General features: G+C 28.4%; 2 protein-coding genes across 2 annotated transcripts in view; one reads left to right on the top strand and one right to left on the bottom strand.

The window, feature by feature from the left end:
* LOC103574446 (inactive rhomboid protein 1) overlaps positions 1-9,106 on the bottom strand; it is a 51,776-nt gene extending 42,670 nt beyond the window's left edge. Inside the window, exons 1-2 of the mRNA XM_008553893.3 lie at positions 8,461-9,106; positions 7,475-7,813 (exon numbers count right to left, since the gene is read on the bottom strand). The gene's annotated coding sequence lies outside the window, so the exon portion shown is untranslated. The remainder of the gene's footprint in view (positions 1-7,474; positions 7,814-8,460) is intronic.
* Positions 9,107-14,358: 5,252 nt separating this feature from the next.
* LOC103579822 (facilitated trehalose transporter Tret1-like) lies at positions 14,359-17,707 on the top strand. The gene is made up of 4 exons (XM_053737824.1): positions 14,359-14,434; positions 15,300-15,479; positions 15,552-15,748; positions 16,748-17,707. Exons 1-4 carry the CDS (start codon positions 14,359-14,361, stop codon positions 17,705-17,707), a joined length of 1,413 nt encoding a protein of 470 aa, XP_053593799.1.
* Positions 17,708-20,552: the final 2,845 nt, after the last annotated feature.

Genomic DNA, 20,552 nt, shown 5'->3' with positions numbered 1-20,552 from the left:
ATATATTAATAGTTAAGATACCAGTATTTGAGCCCAGCATTAACTTACGAATTATTAGTATCCTTCATTGTTAGCGCAACTCTAAATGAATTTTTAATGCTCAACTTCCGGTGTTTAAAATTCAAATATTAATTTTTCTTGCAGAGACATTTAATATTTATCCCATTCCTCATTGAAGATAACGATTTGAAACGATTAGAAAAAAAAATTTTATTACTTTTTTATGCTTTTGAATACTTTTGAATCACTCTTCGTATGAGAATTTAACATTGTAAATCATTTCGAATCGTTTTTCTTAATCAAGGATATTTATTTACATATTAATTATAAACGAAAGAATGACTAGTTAGAATATAGTATAATTTGCTCATCACTTTATTATTATATTACTTGCAATTTCTCAATTTATATAGCTCATTTTTTCCGTGTACACAAAATCTAATTAAGCAAGTATATCGTCATTCCGCCGATATGATTTGCTGAAAAATCTTGTTTCAATGCAATATGTATAAAATTGGATTTTTACTTGTTATAAACAAGTGGAGGCACGATTCTACACAATTACCTAATTTTCTTTAGAATAATTATAAAAGATCTCAAAATTTACGTTTACAATAACAATTGAAGGCTTTAAAAATCAATATGCTATAACGTTACGATTATTATATTAATTTGCTGTCATTTGATGGACTATCATCATAACAGTTCAAATATCTTATATTTTTAAATATTTTTCGGGCTGTTTTTCTCCACGTATTTATCTCCGTGATTTTAATCAAACAGTCGGTAATTTATGTTAATAATGAAATGATTTTATATGTAAACACTTTTCAATGAAAATATATTAAAGTAGTAAAGAATAAAGCTTTAAACTTTCGTGTAGTTTTCCATGTTGGAATTTCAGCACTAGTACACACTGCACAAATTGGAGTGTGAGACATTTATTGGAATTTAGCCAGCGTACTCTACGTTCGATGATTTTGCAGAAAACTTTCACGCGCTATCTTACTAGCTCCACACCAATGTGTATTTACATGAATTCCTAGTCACATTACAAGGAAAATGGTTCTCAATAACAATTACAATCTTATCTTGAAAAATATAAAGTTTAAAAAGTCAAACCCTAATGGTTACAGCATACACTTGTATTCTAGAAAATTTTTCATACAATTATATGAAGATATAAAACTTATAATTAATTTTCATATTATCATATAAAATGAATTCTAACTATAAGTATCCTGTAAGGGAAGGAATGAAAACTAATCGATTTTAGACAAGGGTGGTTAACTACCTGATCCCGAAACCGAAGGCTGATATCATCTGAAATCTAAAATTATGTTTCATTGCCCCGTGCCACACACAATATTTTTCATATTACCTGCATTTTATTGATTTTATTTTCATAAATTTACTAATTTCGTTATAAGACTTCATTATATTTTTCAATTTTCAAACATAACTGTGAGTTTGATTGGCCATTAGAATGAAAAAAATATTAAATATTATGGCCATGTATCCCCGTGATGATTTAAACATATATGGCCGTTTATAGTCCATGTATAAGCATATATTCATTCATTTCACATCTTTTGGCCTAGTTCAATAATTAGATAACGATGGGATCTATTTTTTTCAGAATTTTTAAGCTTCCATGTTTTAGTGATCAGTCCTGAAAGTAAATAATAACCATTTTTTCAGATTCACTAGTAATAGTTATTGTCACTTATGAAATTAAATATATATATAATAATATTTTAATGAATAACAGCAACCGTTTATATTAATTAAGTATATTACAATATGATTACTTCATGAATTCTTGATTGACTCGTCATTAGATTGATCTACAAGTCAAAATTCATTTTGAATGAATTTGATTAGTTCGTGTTTTTTTTTTTTTTTTATGAATTCATGCATTAATTCAACAAACCCTACTAAATAATAAGAAAAACTTCATCGAATATAATAAGAATACTCTATTCTACCCGTATTTTTTGATTGCAATTAATCTGTAAACTAACTCATACACTGAGAGAAAAAAATGGTTTTCTGAACTATAAAAAATATAATTGAATGAGACCTCTACTATTAACTAAAGTTTCGTTAACTGATATGATAAAAGTTAACAGTAACAGAAAAGTATAGTTGAGGTGACTATTTAGCAGTAAATTTAACAGTTTCTTATTCAGCATGTCCAGAAAAAATTGTTATATGACAACCATACTTCTACAGTCAGCAAGTCTACCCTGTTTGAAAATATTGATTGAAAAGAATCAAAATGATGAAATTCGAATTCGTTTCAATAATTCCAATTCTTTGGTTTGTATATATATAGACATACAGTTTGCATGGAGTGACCACTTCTCAATTCTTTTCAATCAGTATTTTTAACCAGAGTAATTTGATAAAATCATCGTCACAATATAAATATAGTAACCACTAAAAAAAATTTATAGTTTTAGCTACTATATTAGTTGAGCGTCTTCAATTATTCCAACAATGATAAATTCAAAAAATTCATTTTTTTTTGTTTTCAACTCAAGTGAAGAACAAGGGTAATTAGTTTTATACTGCATTAACGTATTAATATCATACCTACATGCTCGCTGTTCTCTCTGAAAATTGGATTTTCGCCACTACCCTACGGAGAATTCGAACCTATCAGTTAAAACACTAAACACGCGAGAGACCCACAATAATACCACTACGCCTCGACTGTGCTTTTAGTGCTTTATTCCCATATTGAATTTTTATATCCTATTAATTGTAAAATATTTTACAAATATTTCCGAATGAGAATATTTTTAAAGTATGTCAATATTCATGAAAAAAAGTTTTTAAATATTTATCAGAAATATTTATAAAAAAAATATTCAAAACAATTAAAAAAACAATTTATAGAATGTTTGTAACATATTTTTTTTTCTAATTATTTAAAATTTATTTTTTTGCAACACTTTCGAAGAAATATTTTTAAACTCAAATTGCCACTTTTTTGGACATTGACATATAAAATTATATAAAAATTATCGACAATATGTCCTGAAAATATTTTTAAAATAGTTTGGTGTGGATAAAATATACAATTTATTTTTACACCATTTTTTTCGATAACTTTTACAAGTCACAGTAGTCTAATGTAAATAATTAAGTTGGATACGACATATGGCCATACAGAGAATGAAATCTAATAATATTTGTTATTTTTAAAATAAAGTTACTGTCTCACAAAGGCAAACTTGAAACGGTCCAAAAATATAGAAATTTCCTTAAATAAGTAAAAAATATGATCGTTCAATCCTGTATATTGTAATATAATAATTTTATCTTAGTATTCTTTACTACACGTTTGTCTTTAAATAGGTTCAAGTACTATGATATAGTACAAGGAACTATAAATATTAGTTAAGATTAGGGGAGTTTGGGGCAAGGAGGTCCCTGGGGCAAAAAGGCCCCCCTAAAATTTCGATCAAAAAAAAAATTTTTTTTTTTTTTCGTCCAATTACTATAAATCCGATATATTTGCGAATTTTTTAGCCCTATGTATGACACCCGGGGCAAAATGGACCAGCCAACAATTCTGGAAAAATGATTTTTTCATATTTTCTGGCTGATTCTCTGTGTTTGGGGCAAATTTGGTCACTAAGAATACTTAAAAATTTTTTTTTAATTGATAAATATTTTAAATAAAGTAAAACTATTTATATATTATAATCTAAAAAATTAAAAACACATTTTTATGTTAAAAATAATTACAACTAAGAAATATATAATTATTTTTTTTTTTAATAATAACTAATAATAAGTCTAATCGTGGGGGAACGATTTATTACAACTAAAAAATTTTTTTTTGAGTAATATAAAAGTAAAAATAATTTTCAAGAAAAAGAAATACGTTTTTGAAGATGAAAACAATGTAAGAAAAAAAAATATATATGTCATTTTTTGGATGGGGCCTCCTTACCCAAAAAAAAAAATGTTTTTTTTCAAAGTTTCGGGAAATATCCATGAATTTGTTCGAAATAGGGCAAAAGTCAAGTGATTTGATGCTTAAAAGCCACAAAAAGTAATAATCGGCTTAAGGGGGCCACCCTGCCCCGGTATCCCTGACTATTTTTTCATACTTATCCCTTTCTAGTTACCATAACTTAGCCATACACTTTTCTCTCAGTGAAATCATTACGCTTCAGACAACTCTCAATAGTAACTCTTATGTATAGCATTTTTTCTCAGACATTTCTCGGCAAATACAACTAAAACATGGAAACTTAAAAATTTGGAAAAAAATCGATCCCATAATTATCCCATTATTAACCCAGGCTAAAAGTTGCCGAATGAATGACAGTTTTTTATAATAATTTTTCAAGAAAATCGCTCAGTACGTGTTTTTAGAAATCAGCATTTTCCATTAAAAACTTGAAAATCTTATAGTTATACTGTATTGAATATTTTATCAATTTTCATTTCAAAAGTATATTAAAAAAAGAAAGTTTGGGAAAAAAAACGTCCCAATCATGAAACGCCTCATATATAACTTCATTTATTAATTTCTCAGAATCAATAATGAAGAATTTTACTCATCAATTATTAATTCATAAAAAATTTTATTATTATAATATTTTTCTAATATAACTTTTCTTATTCAAATTTGTCAATTGCTACACTAATAAATTATTTTAATCAGTTAAATATTTATTTATTTCTAGTAAAATTACTTAATTTATCAATTATGAATCTTTATTTTAATAATAATCTTATTACACGGAGATAAAATTATGGTAACAGTTACTAGTACGTTTATGATGAAATATTAACTCATAACATTATGTTAATAATTATTTGGAATTATGGAATACATGCCCATAATTTCTGGAAAAAATTGCCAGAACTATGGAAACAATTTCTATAAGTATCGTGAAAATTCCTATATTGCATGGTAATTGAATCATAGTAATCATTACTATACTCTTGTAATAGTTTTCATAGTCATATCCCTTATCAAAAGAAACGATTTGAAATGATTCGAAAAAAAAAATTTTAAATACTTTTTAATGCTTTTGAATACGTTGAATACTTTTGAATCGCCATTCTTATGGAAGTTTAACATTGCAAATCGTTTCGAATCGTTTCTTTTAATCAGGGATAGCAATAAATCCTATGCCCACACTGAAAAAAAATACTATTTTCAAGTATCTGCGTGTTTGAGTCCTTCCAAGTAAATATTTGTTTAGTCATAGTAAAAATATACTCCAACTAAGTAATATTTTCTTGATTTAAGGTAACCCGGTGGTCTAGAAATTTTGAAAAATTGATTTTTTTTGCATATTTCGAAAGTATAGTATTTCAAAAATATACTGTGAAAATATGGTGATGATATTTCCAGTATTTCATGTTCTAAAGGCTATTTAGCAGGCCGGCTGAGCAAGTAATTTTTATTCCATTGTCCGGCGGAAAACATGTGCTTTGGTTTTTATACCTAAGTTATAATAATGATAAACAAGTCAACATATAATGAAAAACAAGGAAAACCGAAGAAGTGCTCAAGAAAAAAATATGGTGCTGGAATAGCTGATTAATCGTAAGTAAATGTTCAAATCTAGTTTTCTTCAGAATTTCTTTAAATAAAACTATTATTATTCCCACAATATGACGAATTTCCAAATGTTATGGTTATCATTACCATAATACTATGGTATTTTTACCGTAAATTATGGGTATAATTTCTATAATATATGGCAACGGTTACCATAGTATATAGGAATATTTACTATCGTAGCGTGGTAAGGATTACTATAATTTAATAGGAACCATCCTAATGTATAGAAATGAAACCCATATAGATAAGAATGATCATGATAATTTGTATGAGTTCAATTGCTATTGACGATATTTCAAAAATACCTGTTACCATACGATATGGAAACTATTTCCATAACATATTGTAATTGATACCATTAATTCCTCTCTGTGTAGTTTGGAGTAGCTCTATTAAAATTGTAATAATTTCCATGCTAGCATAGCTATCGTTACCATTCACAACTGGGAAAATTTCTGTCAAATAAATAATGATCTGTAAACATGAATAAATGAAATAGGTAAATATTTACTAATTCTAAGAGCCAATCGAACCACTTTTTAAAATAAGTAGTTCGGTTTGCACTTAAAATTAGTGAATATTCACCTATTTCAGTTATTCATGTTTACAGAGTGTGTTCGAAAAATCTGCGTCACCATACTACATGGTAATGATTCCTATGTTACATTGGACAAAATATCATTTACTTCTTTCTGTACTCTCTAAGCATGAATTAGTGAAAAAAAGTAAATATTCACTAATTCAAAGTGTAAATCGAACCACTAATTCCAAAAAGTGGTTCGATTGGCACTATAAATTAGTGAATATTCATTTATTTCACTAATTCATGTTTAGAGAGTACTTGATTTAATTTTTGTATTTAAAATAATATATAAATACGATAATATCAAGTATTGACTCAAAATACACGGAAAAAAGAGACTATTAAAAATTCATAAATAATAGTAAAAAATGGAATCTGTTATCAATAATTAGTACTATTATGTGCTTAATCCAAAGTAGTTTACTAATTTTTGTAGATTCCTAAACACTACTATCAATTATTTCGAAAAGTAAGTAAATATTATTACTTTTAGGTATATATACTTTTAGGTATTATAATACATGACTTATTTTTGGAAGTTAATTAATTTGTGGCATAATCTATTAAAAAGTAATGATTGATCAAATTAAGAATTGCTATCTTAGATACTGATTTTCCCAGCCGAAAATTGCAAAAGTTACAAACTTTTATTTTATAAATTCGATACCATTGATCAATTATTAGCTTAAAATATCATTTATTCATCAATATATATTAATTTACAATATACATAAATCGAATAAGTAGTAAACGATAAAATGAAAAATTAGTATACTAGATACTGATTTTTTGCTCATAAAAATACCGAAAATTTTTAACTCTTATTTTATAAATTCTATCCCATTGACTAATAATTAAAATAAAATGTTATTTATTCGTTATTATAAATTAATTTATTATATACATTTATCGAATAAGTGATAAATAATAAAATGAAAAATTCGTATACTAGATCTTTATATATTAATATGTACACGTTTACTAATTTTTCGATTCCTCATTTCTTAAGTTTTTCTATGATTATTTAAATAGTAATAACTGCAGATAGCAATTTATCGATTCTTTTTCTTAATAATTTTAATATACGAAATTACAAATTTTGCTCTTCAAAATGTATCAAATTTTAATATAAATAATAGCCATTTTGTAATATATATAATGATCCTGGTTTGATATTAGTATCGAATATACTAATTTCAAGTCGAAAATAAACTACAAACTATTAAAATTTTGAACATCATTTTTTTCCGTGCAAAAGAAATATAATAAATATAAAGTATAAGATAACTCACCATTGATAAAACTGATGTTTTATATTCTGGCATAGTATCCATTCGATAAAATCATAAACTATGTCACTGATAAAGTCTTCACTTCATAGAAAAAAATTATTTAATAAAAATAATTATCTAAAACTATTAACACACTATAGAAGTTACTTAATCCTCATCATCCTCGTCATCTCACATTTTCACAAATAAAATTTTATTTAATTCACGTAGTATCGACATTTCCATCTACATGATTACACTTTCTATGCTTTGTTCAACTTTCCAATCGCAAACTATAACACCATTCTTGCAAATGAATTTCATTCGCCAATAAAATTTATTTTTTCACCTAAACCACCACTGCAACATAATTACATAAAACAATTCAATAAATCATAAATAAATAATCATAATATATATATAATACACACTCATTATTTGAAAAACTAAAGCAAAATGCAATCTCCAGAAAAAACTTTTGCAAAAGGATCAATTATCTCCGTACATAAAATAAAATTGGATTAATTGTTTCAATCATAAAAATTAAATTTATAAATAGAAATTATCCAATGTTGTGAAAATATTTTAAATTTCATTAGTATTAATTAAAATAAACGCTGCATAAAAAAAATTTTAATATTTTGCCAGCTGTCGAAAATCATCATGTCTCAATAATTACGGAAGTAATAAAAAAAAATTTCATCTCAATTCTGTCATAAAATGGCACTTTCCACTTGTAGGTTTGCCTAAGCTCAATGATTAATCCAATGCAAGAAAATTCAACTTTATCGGCATGAATTGATCATGAGTCACTTTTTTATTGATCCCAAAATTAAAATTGCTATACAGATTTAAGTGAAAAACTAAAAGGAACATGATCATGTAATGAATAACCTTCGCATAGTCAAAATGGTGGCCGACACTCCCGTGTATCGTGTCATTGACTTGTTCTACTTTTTCCGACTTTCCACTTAATAAATCTATTAGAGATAATTTAAAATATTTACTCTTTATAAATTAACTGAGATTAGATGAAATTAAATTTGTTACACTAACAATCAGGTTAATAATAACTTTTTAAAATCACTTTCCTTTTATTTTCTCTTTCTCTTTTGCTCTCACTCTTTCTCACGAATTTTCCTCTTTTCCTCTCTCACCCTTTCTCACTTACCCGATGCTTTTTAATTCACAACAATACTGAACACCGTATATCACAATTATTGAACATATCAGCAATAACTTTTAACAGAAATTAATATTTAAATTTATAAAATCAGTTAATCGATTCACAAATATTTGAATCTAAGCCCTTGGTAACTAGTGTAGCTGAATAATCTCGATAACAACAACTCGTTGACAACTAGAAAGCATCCCCAAGACAGGGTGGACCGCGGCGATCGAGGCGACATCTTGCGCTCGAGATAGTTGTAAACCCCTCATGGCCACGTATATTTGAGGGTTTGCGCCTAAAGTCAATAATTTTTATAACTTTGTGGGCTTAGAACACTTCTATTCTCAATGCATATTCAATTATTTTTAAATAACCCGCGAAAAAGTATTTATTTTCCTTTAACAAATAATATATTTTTAGTTTATGTATTTCATCACACACAAAGTATTTTATAATTACAATTAACTTACGGAGTATAATAATCACCCAATTCGTCGACACGGGATTGTAAGGAAATCCGTAAAGGTCACGCGACTGCGCGAACTCAACTAAGCGCACCCCTATACGAAAACCATCACATTGGATTGCGAAAATACTCGAGGTCGAGCGAATATTCACGAGCTCGCCACCCTGTTATCATCATACAACAACAGTTGAAGCTTTGTAGACAAGTTGCGCATGCCAAAATATACATAAAAAAGCTTTAGATACATTGTGACGTGTGCAATGACTCCGTATTTATGGAACCACTATAAAAAATCACATGATATAAAATAATAAAAATAAATAAACGTCACTTAAAATATACGATAAAACAATAACTTTTAAGCAGATAAATATTTTACAGCTTTATTTATGATTACGGATAAGTTGATATTATTTACAGATAACTTTAATTAATCTATTACATTTATTTACATATAAAATAGAATAAAGTTATGAAATCATTACAGTTTGGGTCAAATATTAAATACGTTAGATTGGACTATTCGTTCTCAGAGGTACGACTCCACCTATTTTAGAATGTTAACAATTGAAAACTCAATATTTTTAATTTATTGCTTTTGTTATTCATTTTTTTTATTGACAGATTATGAGAAAACGATAAATATTTATATGGTTCACAGTAATTGTGATTTTTCGTATTTTTGTTGAAATTATTATGTTCACATATTTTCTAGCTGTAAAAATAATTTTTTACTTTCCACTCAAAAAAAAAAAAAAAAAAAAAATTTAAAGTTACTTCAACATTCGTTTTTTCAATTTTTATTCCTAATTATGTTCAATAAAATAAATGTATTCATACAAAAATCAGTGTAAGTGATCAAAATTAAGATTTAAATGAGTTCTGACCCACCTGACTAGAAATTGTCCCAATACTTATATTGGGTCCCAATTGGGAATCGCTGTGGTATGCCCAGTAGGTCTACCCCAGTCGGAACCCGATCAGGAACTTGTTGGAATATCCCAATGAAAAAATAAATTACTTTTATTGGTTTTGCCACATCAGGATCCAATCGGGAATTTATTAGGGTAGCCCAAGGCAGAAATTAGTTACCTGACATCAGGTTTTCCTGAGTGGGACTTGATTGGGATCTTATTGGGGACCTTCCTCCTTCCGTGCGCTTACTCAATTTTTGAGGTAAAAAGTTGAAATTTTAAGAGAATTTGTTTTTTATAAAAGTAACTTTAAAGATGCATTTAATTGAAATAAAAAATAAATTTTTTTTTCTGACACAGTCTAGTTTTTATGCTACTATTACTGTAATATTGTATTTAATAAAAAATACCATTAAATTCTCAGAGTGTAGCACATTTTTTCTTTTAAGTTAAACAGAGTTTTCCGTAAATTAAATTAAATATTTTTCTTTGTAAAAATGTTTCTACAAAGTAGATGTATCATGCAAACTTAATATTATCTGGTTAAATCAAGTGATTCAATTTTAAGTGATTTTTACGATACTTGATAAAACTATTGATATTTTCACATCACGACTCAACAATCTCAGGCCCCAATAGATTATTTGGTTCGCTGGCTATTGAATTACCGAAGTTGCCAGGAGAAGTTGAACCTTCGACGCCAGGAAAACAAGGAGCTGACGTTGCTCAAGAGTCGTCTGCAACACTTGCAGACGGTAGATGTGGGTGTTGGGAGTGTTTGATAATGCTTCGTTCAGAACCCATCTATTCGAAGTTAGTGACGTCGTTGAGAATATGAAATTGAATTATTGCCAACTGTATTGTTCTATCCTATATTGGCGAAATAGGCCAAGGACATTGGAAATTATTTAAAGAATCGAGCAGAAAATTATTTTATAGACTATAATTTTTACGATAATAATAAATTAAAATCGATATAATAGTATTGCGGAAATAAGACTCCAGGATTTTTTTAGATTTTATTTAAGTTAATTGCTTATTTCACTCAGCACAGTGATATATAAAAACAGCGATATCTTAAATTATGAGAAATGTATTTTTGCAAGACCACAGTACTATTATCCGAAGAGACGTCATAATTGATTTGGTCTGTAGATTGGCCGATGTACCTGCGGAATTTTTTAACTTCCCGCTAAAAAAATAAAAAATTTTTAGAAAAAAGGGCGCTGCTTAAAAAATCTGATAGATCCTTATAGCTGTAAGCACAAGTCTCTCACTAAATATATTTATATGGTTAATTCAACGTTCTTCAAATAATATTTTAAAATAATCACTGCGGCTATTAATACCGGATGACCGAACCCGAGTCAAAATTAAGAAAGTAGTTTGAGCCTCAAAAGTCTCAGTCCTTTTGAGAGAACTGAAGAAATCAATGTATCAAAAGAATGCAGTGAATATGTAGAGGGTAAAGAAATACTACTTCGTTACAGAATGGGAAACATACTTGATCGAAAAACTTGTCTATATGTTGATTCTATTTTCATCGGAGCCATAAAAGTTGATCCTTTCTGTACACAGCGCGAGCCTTTCGCCTGCATACGCAGTTCTTCTACGCAAACATTTGGTCGCCAGATTTCAGTCCTTTTTTTATACATAACATTTTTTATTATAAATAAGCTACAGTGCTTCGCACTCAAGGCATACAATATATATCAAGATATATAGAAACATTTCAATAATTATAAATAACCATTACCTTGGATCCAAGAAACATACAATCCCAAACAATTCTGGTTATGCCCAAAGACATCAACAAAGCCTTAAAAACTTTAGAGGAATACTGTTCTCTCAACGGCCCGGAGGTAAATTCCAGCAAAACTAAAATCGTCCCATTTGCCAGGGGTGGATGGCAACCCAAACACCGTAGAACCTTTCTATATAAAGATGCACTCATTGAAATGGTAGACTCCTACACCTATTTGGGAATTATCTTCTCCTCAACCGCGAACGGCCGGCGAGTGTCTCTGGAAGCCGTGAAGAAAGCGAAAACAGCGTCTAGTGCTGCTCTTGGTAATCTATGCAGGACAAACGCTGACTCCTGGCCTGGTAAATTAAAAATCTACAATGCTACTGTACTCCCTTTTGTTTATTCGAAGTTAAAGAGTCGGAATGAAACTTTTCTAGGGGGCCCATTTTGCCCAAAATTTAAAGATTTTTAATTTTCAACAGACATGATATATTAAGATCCAAAACATGGTAAGGGACTAGGAAGAAATAAAACAAGGGAACCCTACTGAGGATATAAACCCTTTTTTCTTACACCGAGAGAAAATTATAGTAACAGTTACAATATATTATGGGAATGGTTCCCATACTGCATGGTAACTGGTTTTTTTGAAATGTTGATTATAGGAACGGCACCCATATATATTATGGTAACCATTCCTATAATTATGGATATATTTCCCATACGGTATCGGAATAGTTCCTATGGAATTATGGTAATCGTTACTATGTACCTATGGTAATGGTTACTATAATATTATGGGAATGGTTACCATAATATTATGGGAATGGTTACCATAATATTATGGGAATAGTTACCATAATATTTAGAAATTATAATAATTTTTTTTTTCTATAGAATTTTATAGTGTAAATTATTATGAAGTTATTTATTATTATTATTATTATTTACAAATTAATTTTTATCTGACCAAAAATAATATTTTATTGTAATATAGTTTCACAAAAAGATTAAATATACAAAAAAAACGCTTATTACAAAAAAAAAAATTATTATAATTTCTAAATATTATGGTAACCATACCCATAATATTATGGTAACCATTCCCATAATATTATGGTAACCATTCCCATAATATTATGGTAACTATTCCCATAATATTATGGTAATAATTCCCATACATTATGGGAATGATTACCATAATATTATGGGAATGATTACCATAATATTATGGGAAACATTACCATATACGCTTAGGAACTGTTACAATGTGGTTATAGAATTGGTTCCTATTTGCTTATGGGAACTATTCCTATGAGTATGGTAATCATTACCATGATTCTTTCACATGCGATATGGGAACTGTTACCATAATGATAGGAATTGTTCCCATACTTATGGAAACCTTCCCAAAAAGTATGGGTCTATATCCCATAATCCCAAGTAATCATTACCATAACGGTATGGGATGATATTTCATAAGCGTACTAGGAACAGTTCCTTTAATTTTTTCTCCGTGTAAGGGGCCCCTTCCCCCCCCCCCTCTTCCCTCTCCTATAAAATGTACCTGAAATTGAACCGAGCCTACCATTTTAAAGTCTCTTTCGATCTCTTCAGACATACTCAAATGTACTCAAAATTATTTTCGAGCTCGAAAATCTTCACAATATTATTTTTGAGCTCGAAGAGTTCAAAAATAGCGGAAAGGTTTAGAGTGGCACGCAGAGTCAACCGATCTTCAAAATTTGACTTATTATTACTATGACATACTTCCATGTAATTACGTAAGAGTTAATGTTTTAAAATTAATTAAAATCCTGCCTTTCATGATATAATTTAGTTATACCAAGATTTTAGTATAATCATTTAGTCATATATCTAAATACTTATGTATGACATGTGATTGTGTACTGACTTAGTATTATAAATAGCGCCCACAACCTCGCGTCTTTTAAGTTGTATATTTTGTGACATTCAGAGAAGATCTTTCAACAAGTTTTGGCTCGTTGGTTGATATTCTACAATTGTAAGAAAGAGATTTAATTATTTTTAAATATATAATGAGTACTGTACACACAATTTTAAATTATCACAAAATTACTTTGATACACAAGCAAATATCAATAATATATACAACATATTTACATATGAATATATTATATATATTTATTCATGCAAAGTATTAAATGATGATTTGATTCAACAAAGAAAATATGATGCTATGTCTATGTTAATAATTTATAAATTTACTTTTTATAAATAAAAAATAATAAGTAATTATGCTGCATCATAAACTTGAGATGCTTAAAAAGATAAAATTATTTAAACACAGTAACGGTGATAGGTATGCAGATAAAAAACAAATAATATAATGATTCTTGATTTATAATGACAAGTATTTTGTGATAAATATTAAACGTTATCATACAATACAAAACTAATTCACAAATATGCCATTTACTCAATATTTCAACAAGTGAGTGCTATGTGATAAAATTACATTATAATAGTAAAATAAGTTAGCAATGACTTGATCGGTATTGTTATTTTTTCTTATGGTATAGACAAATTCGTTATTGAAAATACATTAGTGGATCTATTTTTACAATGACACGAATTGTTGTAGAACTTCCATCTATCACAAAGAAAATCCTTTGGCCGCAATGGCTAACAGGAATTACAAGTAATTTTCAATCACATATAATTAAAAATTGTTATGGATTCCCTTACGTAAAAATACTCATCAACACTATTGGAAAACACAAACGAAAAACTAATGGTGTAGTGTTTATATACACTAATGATTTAATGTCTTTAGTGTCATAAGCGTAATGCACTTATTCCTGAGCATCGATAGTGTGATCTGATAAAAAAAATTGAGATCCAATAATATATACTTAGATTACTATTGATAGTATCTTTGATTGATATTATCTTTGATACACTGTGAAAAATTTCCAACAAATTTTACTATGGGCGTATTGTAACACTGGACCAAAAGAAAACTGGTACAAAATTTACAAGTATCCCATAGTAAACGGTATGCGCATACGTTTACTACGGGACACTTGTAAATTTTGTATCAGTTTTCTTATAGTCCGGGGTTACAATGCACCCATAGTAAAATTTAATGGGAATTTTTCACAGTGTAGTAATGTAGACTCATAAGTATTGCGCACTAATAAAGTTACTTATTAATATTACTATAAACGTGATCAATTCTGATCACTTTTAATAATTCTGTAGACTTACGAATTGGACTTAATCATTTCGTCACGATAGATGTGACTACATACAGCCATATCTATAGTGGTGAGAGGACTAACTACTAATGATGACTAATGAAACATTATTCAATCCTCATCACTTCTAATAATGTTGCAAGATTCACTAACCGGAGTATTAATGATCACTAATATACACTAGTTAATTTTCAATAGTGTCCATTAGTGTTGATTAGATTTTTTCTGTAAGGATTTGAGTACTTCAATGGCTTGTATAAATTATTAGTGTATTGTCAAAATATCGGCAAATTTTTATATGCAAAGTTTCACTTGCTGTACTTACGGCCGGTCTCTCCAATGGATGGACATCACCATCTTTAGCTCAACTCACCTCTCCAGATGCTAAGACCTCGCTAAAACTTTCTGACTCTGAAGCATCTTGGGTGGCATCCTTATTAAACTTGGGTAGATTTGTAGGTTCGATAGTTGGTGCGATTAGTCAAGGTATATAACTTTTTGAAAATAAATTTCATCAATAAAGTTTTGTGCTTTTAGTAATTAGTTTTTATTTTACAGGATTAATTGGTAGAAAAAAGACTCTTTTAAGTTCTATAGTGCCCCTTACAATCGGCTGGACATGTAAAATTATTGCAAATTCAGTAACCTGGCTCTATATTGCAAGATGTTTTTGTGGCATTGCTTCAGGGATGATCTGGACTACACTTTCCCTCTATTTAGGCGAGGTTTCTGACTCTAGCATTCGTGGCTCTTTGGTAAAAATATATTGATTGAAAAATTTAAAATCAAGTATAGAATGTACTGTTGCAAATTATGACATGAATTTGAAGAAAAGAATGTAATAAATTGAATTTTACAAGTTATACTTCTTTTGGCGCGTTGAGAGAAAAATTTTAACTGATAACGGAAGTGCGCGCGCGCAGCTCACAAAAATAATTGATGAATAATAGAATAAATCTTGAATTTTTTTATTCATGATAAAATTATCATCTTTATGGTTTTATTCACTAACTTAAACTACAAAATAGTTTAACTTTTTTAAAATTTGCTGGTTTTGTATATAATATGTATAAGAAAAAAAGTATAATTTAACGCGCGTACATAAGTACACACATCTACTTTTTAGGGGGATTTTTCAAAAATCTATCTATTGTATTTGTCCTCATGGTCGATTTTTCAAAAAATATTGTCATAACCTATCGTAAGTTATTTTTTTAATGATTTTAACTTTTTGCTGTGACAATTGAAAACTTTTGAATGTAATTTATTTATTATACAATAAACCAATTTTAATAAAAAAGTATTTCTAGACTATATCAGCAAATAAATTAAAATATCTGAAAAACATTTTGATCAACAATCTTTCTAAAAAAAATGAAAACTTGCTATTTATTAGGCATGTTTTTATTGTAAATTCTAATTATCATTAATTATCGATCAATGGTAATTATTACTGTTAGATTAATTCAAAATATAATCTAGTTGGTCAGGACTATTAATTAAATGACAAGTATCAGAGTTTCAATTGCGAGTGCCTTTAGTCAACGAACAAAAATATTATTTGTTTTTTTCCCACGGAACGAAACACGTTCGTTTCTGCCCGCTGACTAAAGACACTCACAATTTGCGCTTTTGCTAATATTTATTCACGGCGTTGGACTGAAATTAGCTTCTTTCGATTGGCTGTAGAGACACTAAAACTTTAAGTTTCGATGTTAATATCATGAAATAATGAAAACAATTATTTTTTCCAGATATTCATGAATTCAAATGCAGCATTCATTGGCGCATTTTTGGGCAACATAATGGGCACTCATTTACCTTTGGAAAGATTCGGTTACGTTAGTTTGAGTCTCGGTGCACTATTTTTTATAATTTTCTTTTTCATCCCGGAATCACCATATCATTATATGGCAAAAGGTGATTTTGAACGTGCTGAAGCTTCACTAAAATGGTTCAAACGTGAAGTTGATGTTTCAAAAGATATCCAAGAACTTAAAGATTTTGTCGGAAAGACTGAGACAAATCTTTTAACACGGTTGAAAGAATTTAAAAAACCTCAAAATCGCAACAATGTTATTATTATGGGTATGCTTAATTTTTTTCTATACGGATGTGGTCATAACACTATGAATTATTATGCGGAAATCATTGTAACAAAAAGCAAAGTAAACTTTTCTCCTAGCACTATTGTAATAGCTCTCAGTCTATGTACAATAGTAGCTTGCTCAACAGCAGCAATTGTTGTTGATAGATTTGGAAGACGTTTCCTTTTGATAGTTTCCAGTCTAGGAACAGCGTTATCATTGACGCTTCTCGGTCTTCATTTTCACCTCTTATCTTTGAATATTGAGCCTACTTTTACCTGGTTGCCTATTTTTTCGCTTTTTCTTTATAATTTTTCTATTAGCAATGGATTAGTTCCAGTTCCCAATGCTCTGGTTAGTGAACTTTTTCCACCTAATTTAAAAACAATGGCATCCTTATACTTTAGTGGAGGTTCAGCTCTATTGTCTTTTATTACAGCAAGAACATTTCAGCCATTAGTTAATATTATGAGTGAAAAATATGTATTCTGGATTTTTGCACTTAGTGCATTTAGTGCGGCACCATTTACATATATTTATATAACAGAAACCAAAGGTCAAACTCTTGTTGAAATACAAAATAATGCTGATAAGAAGCATAAAATTAATATCATTGAGTCTAATTGAAGTAATTAGTGTAATGTAATGTTGCTTGAAGTTACGTCAGAAGTATCCTTAGTAGCAATGATATTATACCAGATGCTTGACCAGAGTATTCGACCAAATCCTTCAAGTAAAAGATATCAAATCTTGTTCAAATAGTTCAAAGTTTTTAGATTTGAACAAGTATCCCGAATGCATTCAGCAATACTTGTCAAAGCCTGGTAGTGTATAATGCAGCGAGATGCACAAAGAAACTTACGCAAGAATTTAAGCAAAAACTGCTCCGGAAATAAAACAATATAAGTTGATTTACCATCTCTCTTTTTCACAGAGCAATCAAAAATATATTATACAAAGATAAAAACAGGGAAGCATGCCACACTCGAGCGTAAGTTCCTAAAGTCAAAATTCGGAGTAATAATCAATTAATTTTAGTGCAAGAAATCTGGTTCAAGTATATTGTACAGAAATTCAGTCAGTATTGTATACTATAGTGTTGATAATACTAGAAATAACCCTTGCACAATCATCTTTTATTTTTGCTACTCGGGTATATATCTTTGAATTCTTTGAAGTACTGAAGTCGGTTGGTAAGATAACACGACTTGTACTCCGCGGATAAAATATCCGCAACAAAATATCCGCGATAAAATATCCGAAGACATTTTATCCGATAGACAAAATATCCCCAGACTAAATATTCAAGAGACAAAAAATCCGTGACAAAATGTCCTGTCGATAAATCTTATTCAGAAAAATATATTTTAAGTGAAAAAATAATTCATGGTTTTCGATAAACGGGTTCTGTACCATTTCAAGCATATGTATTGACTTATTTCCAAAATAATATCCACCCAAAATCTGTGAAAGACGCGTACAGTACGATTTCAAGCATATGTTTTGGCCTATTTTTAATATCACACACTCAAATTTTATGTGCAAATATATTAAGATATTTTGTCGGGGATATTTTATCTATCGAGTATTTAGTCCGGGGACATTTTGTCTATCGGATAAAATGTCTTTGGATATTTTGTTGCGGATATTTATTATACTTATCTGTTTGAACAAGGAGAAAAAAATATAGTAAAAATTACAATCTTATAGTAAAATTTACTAACAGATATGAAAAAATACATACTGTATTGTAATTATTACTAAACATTTTGAAAAATTTACTAGTTAGTAATAATTACATAATAAGATATTAACAATTACTATGCATAATGTATTTTTTGCTAGCACAATTGTATTTTTTGCTATCTATATAGTAAATTTTACTATAAGTATTTTTAATAAATATAAATTTAAAAAAGTAAATGTTCTAATACAATATAAGATTTGTTACTATACAAAATATTAAAAATTACTATACGCAATGTATTTTTTGCTAACACGATTATATTTTTTTACTATCTGTATAGTAAATTCTACTATGTGTAGATAAAATTTGAATTTGGTGGGAATAGCATGTATAAATACGTATTACAAGTTATGAAACTTTTGTCCAAAGGAAACATCGGGCCGTCTGACATAGGAAAGAACTCGCACGCGGGAGATTAGGGTTCGAATCTCGGTTGAAATCAAGTGATTTTTTAAAAAACAAAAATCGACACCAACACTAATATAGATGACATGAATAACAATAATAATGAAAATGATAATAATAATAATAATAATAATAATAATAATAAAAAGTTAATTTTACTTTTTTTCCATTCTAATATAGTAAAATTTACTGAACGGGATAGTGAAATTTACTAAAAGGAATAGTACAATTTACTAAATAGGATAGTAAAATTTACTTATATGCTTATGAATTTTTCATATAAATCATAAGCGTTTCAAGATTACTATCTAAATTTAGTAATTATTCCCATATTTTTTAGTAAATTTTACTATATTTTTTTCTCTGTGAAGAAATAATAATCTTTATTTTCAATAATATTGATAATAATTTTAGATTCACTGAACTACCCTGATTAAAAAAAAAAAAAATGATTTAAAACAATTCAATTTTAATACTATAAAGATATAGATTCATTATTGAGTAAATCATTTTCGTTAATCAGGGTAAAAACTCATATATTACATAATTTACATCAACTATACTGCCATAAAACCACATTTTATATTGTACCGAAATACCAAATACTGTTGTAAAAACGTTGCTATTTTATGACTATTTAGGAATTTAATTCTTTTATTATGTATTATAATCAATTATAATTTATGAATTCAATAAAATATTTTATTTAACGCATGCCTCATTATCGCACCTTATCATACCTGTAAAGCAAACCCTGAATGGCTGTTTACCGATCGGTGGTTAATACTTTGTCAAAATCCAAATGGCTTCAGGTAGCCATCAATAACTCATAATCTGATCGAGACTATCATGAAACGGATTCTTTTACTCAGAAGCTTTATTACCCATAAGTTCGATTGCCCAGAGTACCTGTAATTCTGAAATCCAATCGCATATATAGTGTTTCTTTTACCGAAGTGTCTATTTACAAAGGTATCTACCCTTACGGAAAAAACTAATAAACACTCAAATCAATGTTTTTTTATTGATTAGATAATTATTGCAAACCCTTATTAATAATCTATATAAAGCGTGTAATCGTTAATAATTATAAGCAAATTAACATTAATACGATCTAAGACCATTGTATACTTTGAAAATGGCTATTCTGCATCCGCAATGGAATTACATAGATATCTCATCATCTATTTGTTTCTACGTTCGAAGACAAAATTGAATTAAAATTCCATTTTTTTTTTTTTTTTACATATTTCATGAATTTAGAGTTTAAGAGTTCAATTTTTTTTTTGATTACTGTTTTTGATTGAAGAAATAAAGCTT

This window comes from Microplitis demolitor, chromosome 3, assembly GCF_026212275.2.
Source record: "Microplitis demolitor isolate Queensland-Clemson2020A chromosome 3, iyMicDemo2.1a, whole genome shotgun sequence".
In the NCBI taxonomy this organism is placed as follows: Eukaryota; Metazoa; Arthropoda; class Insecta; order Hymenoptera; family Braconidae; genus Microplitis; species Microplitis demolitor.
The sequence above is the reverse complement of the archived record's forward strand: the minus strand, read 5'-3'. Positions and strand labels throughout refer to the sequence as shown.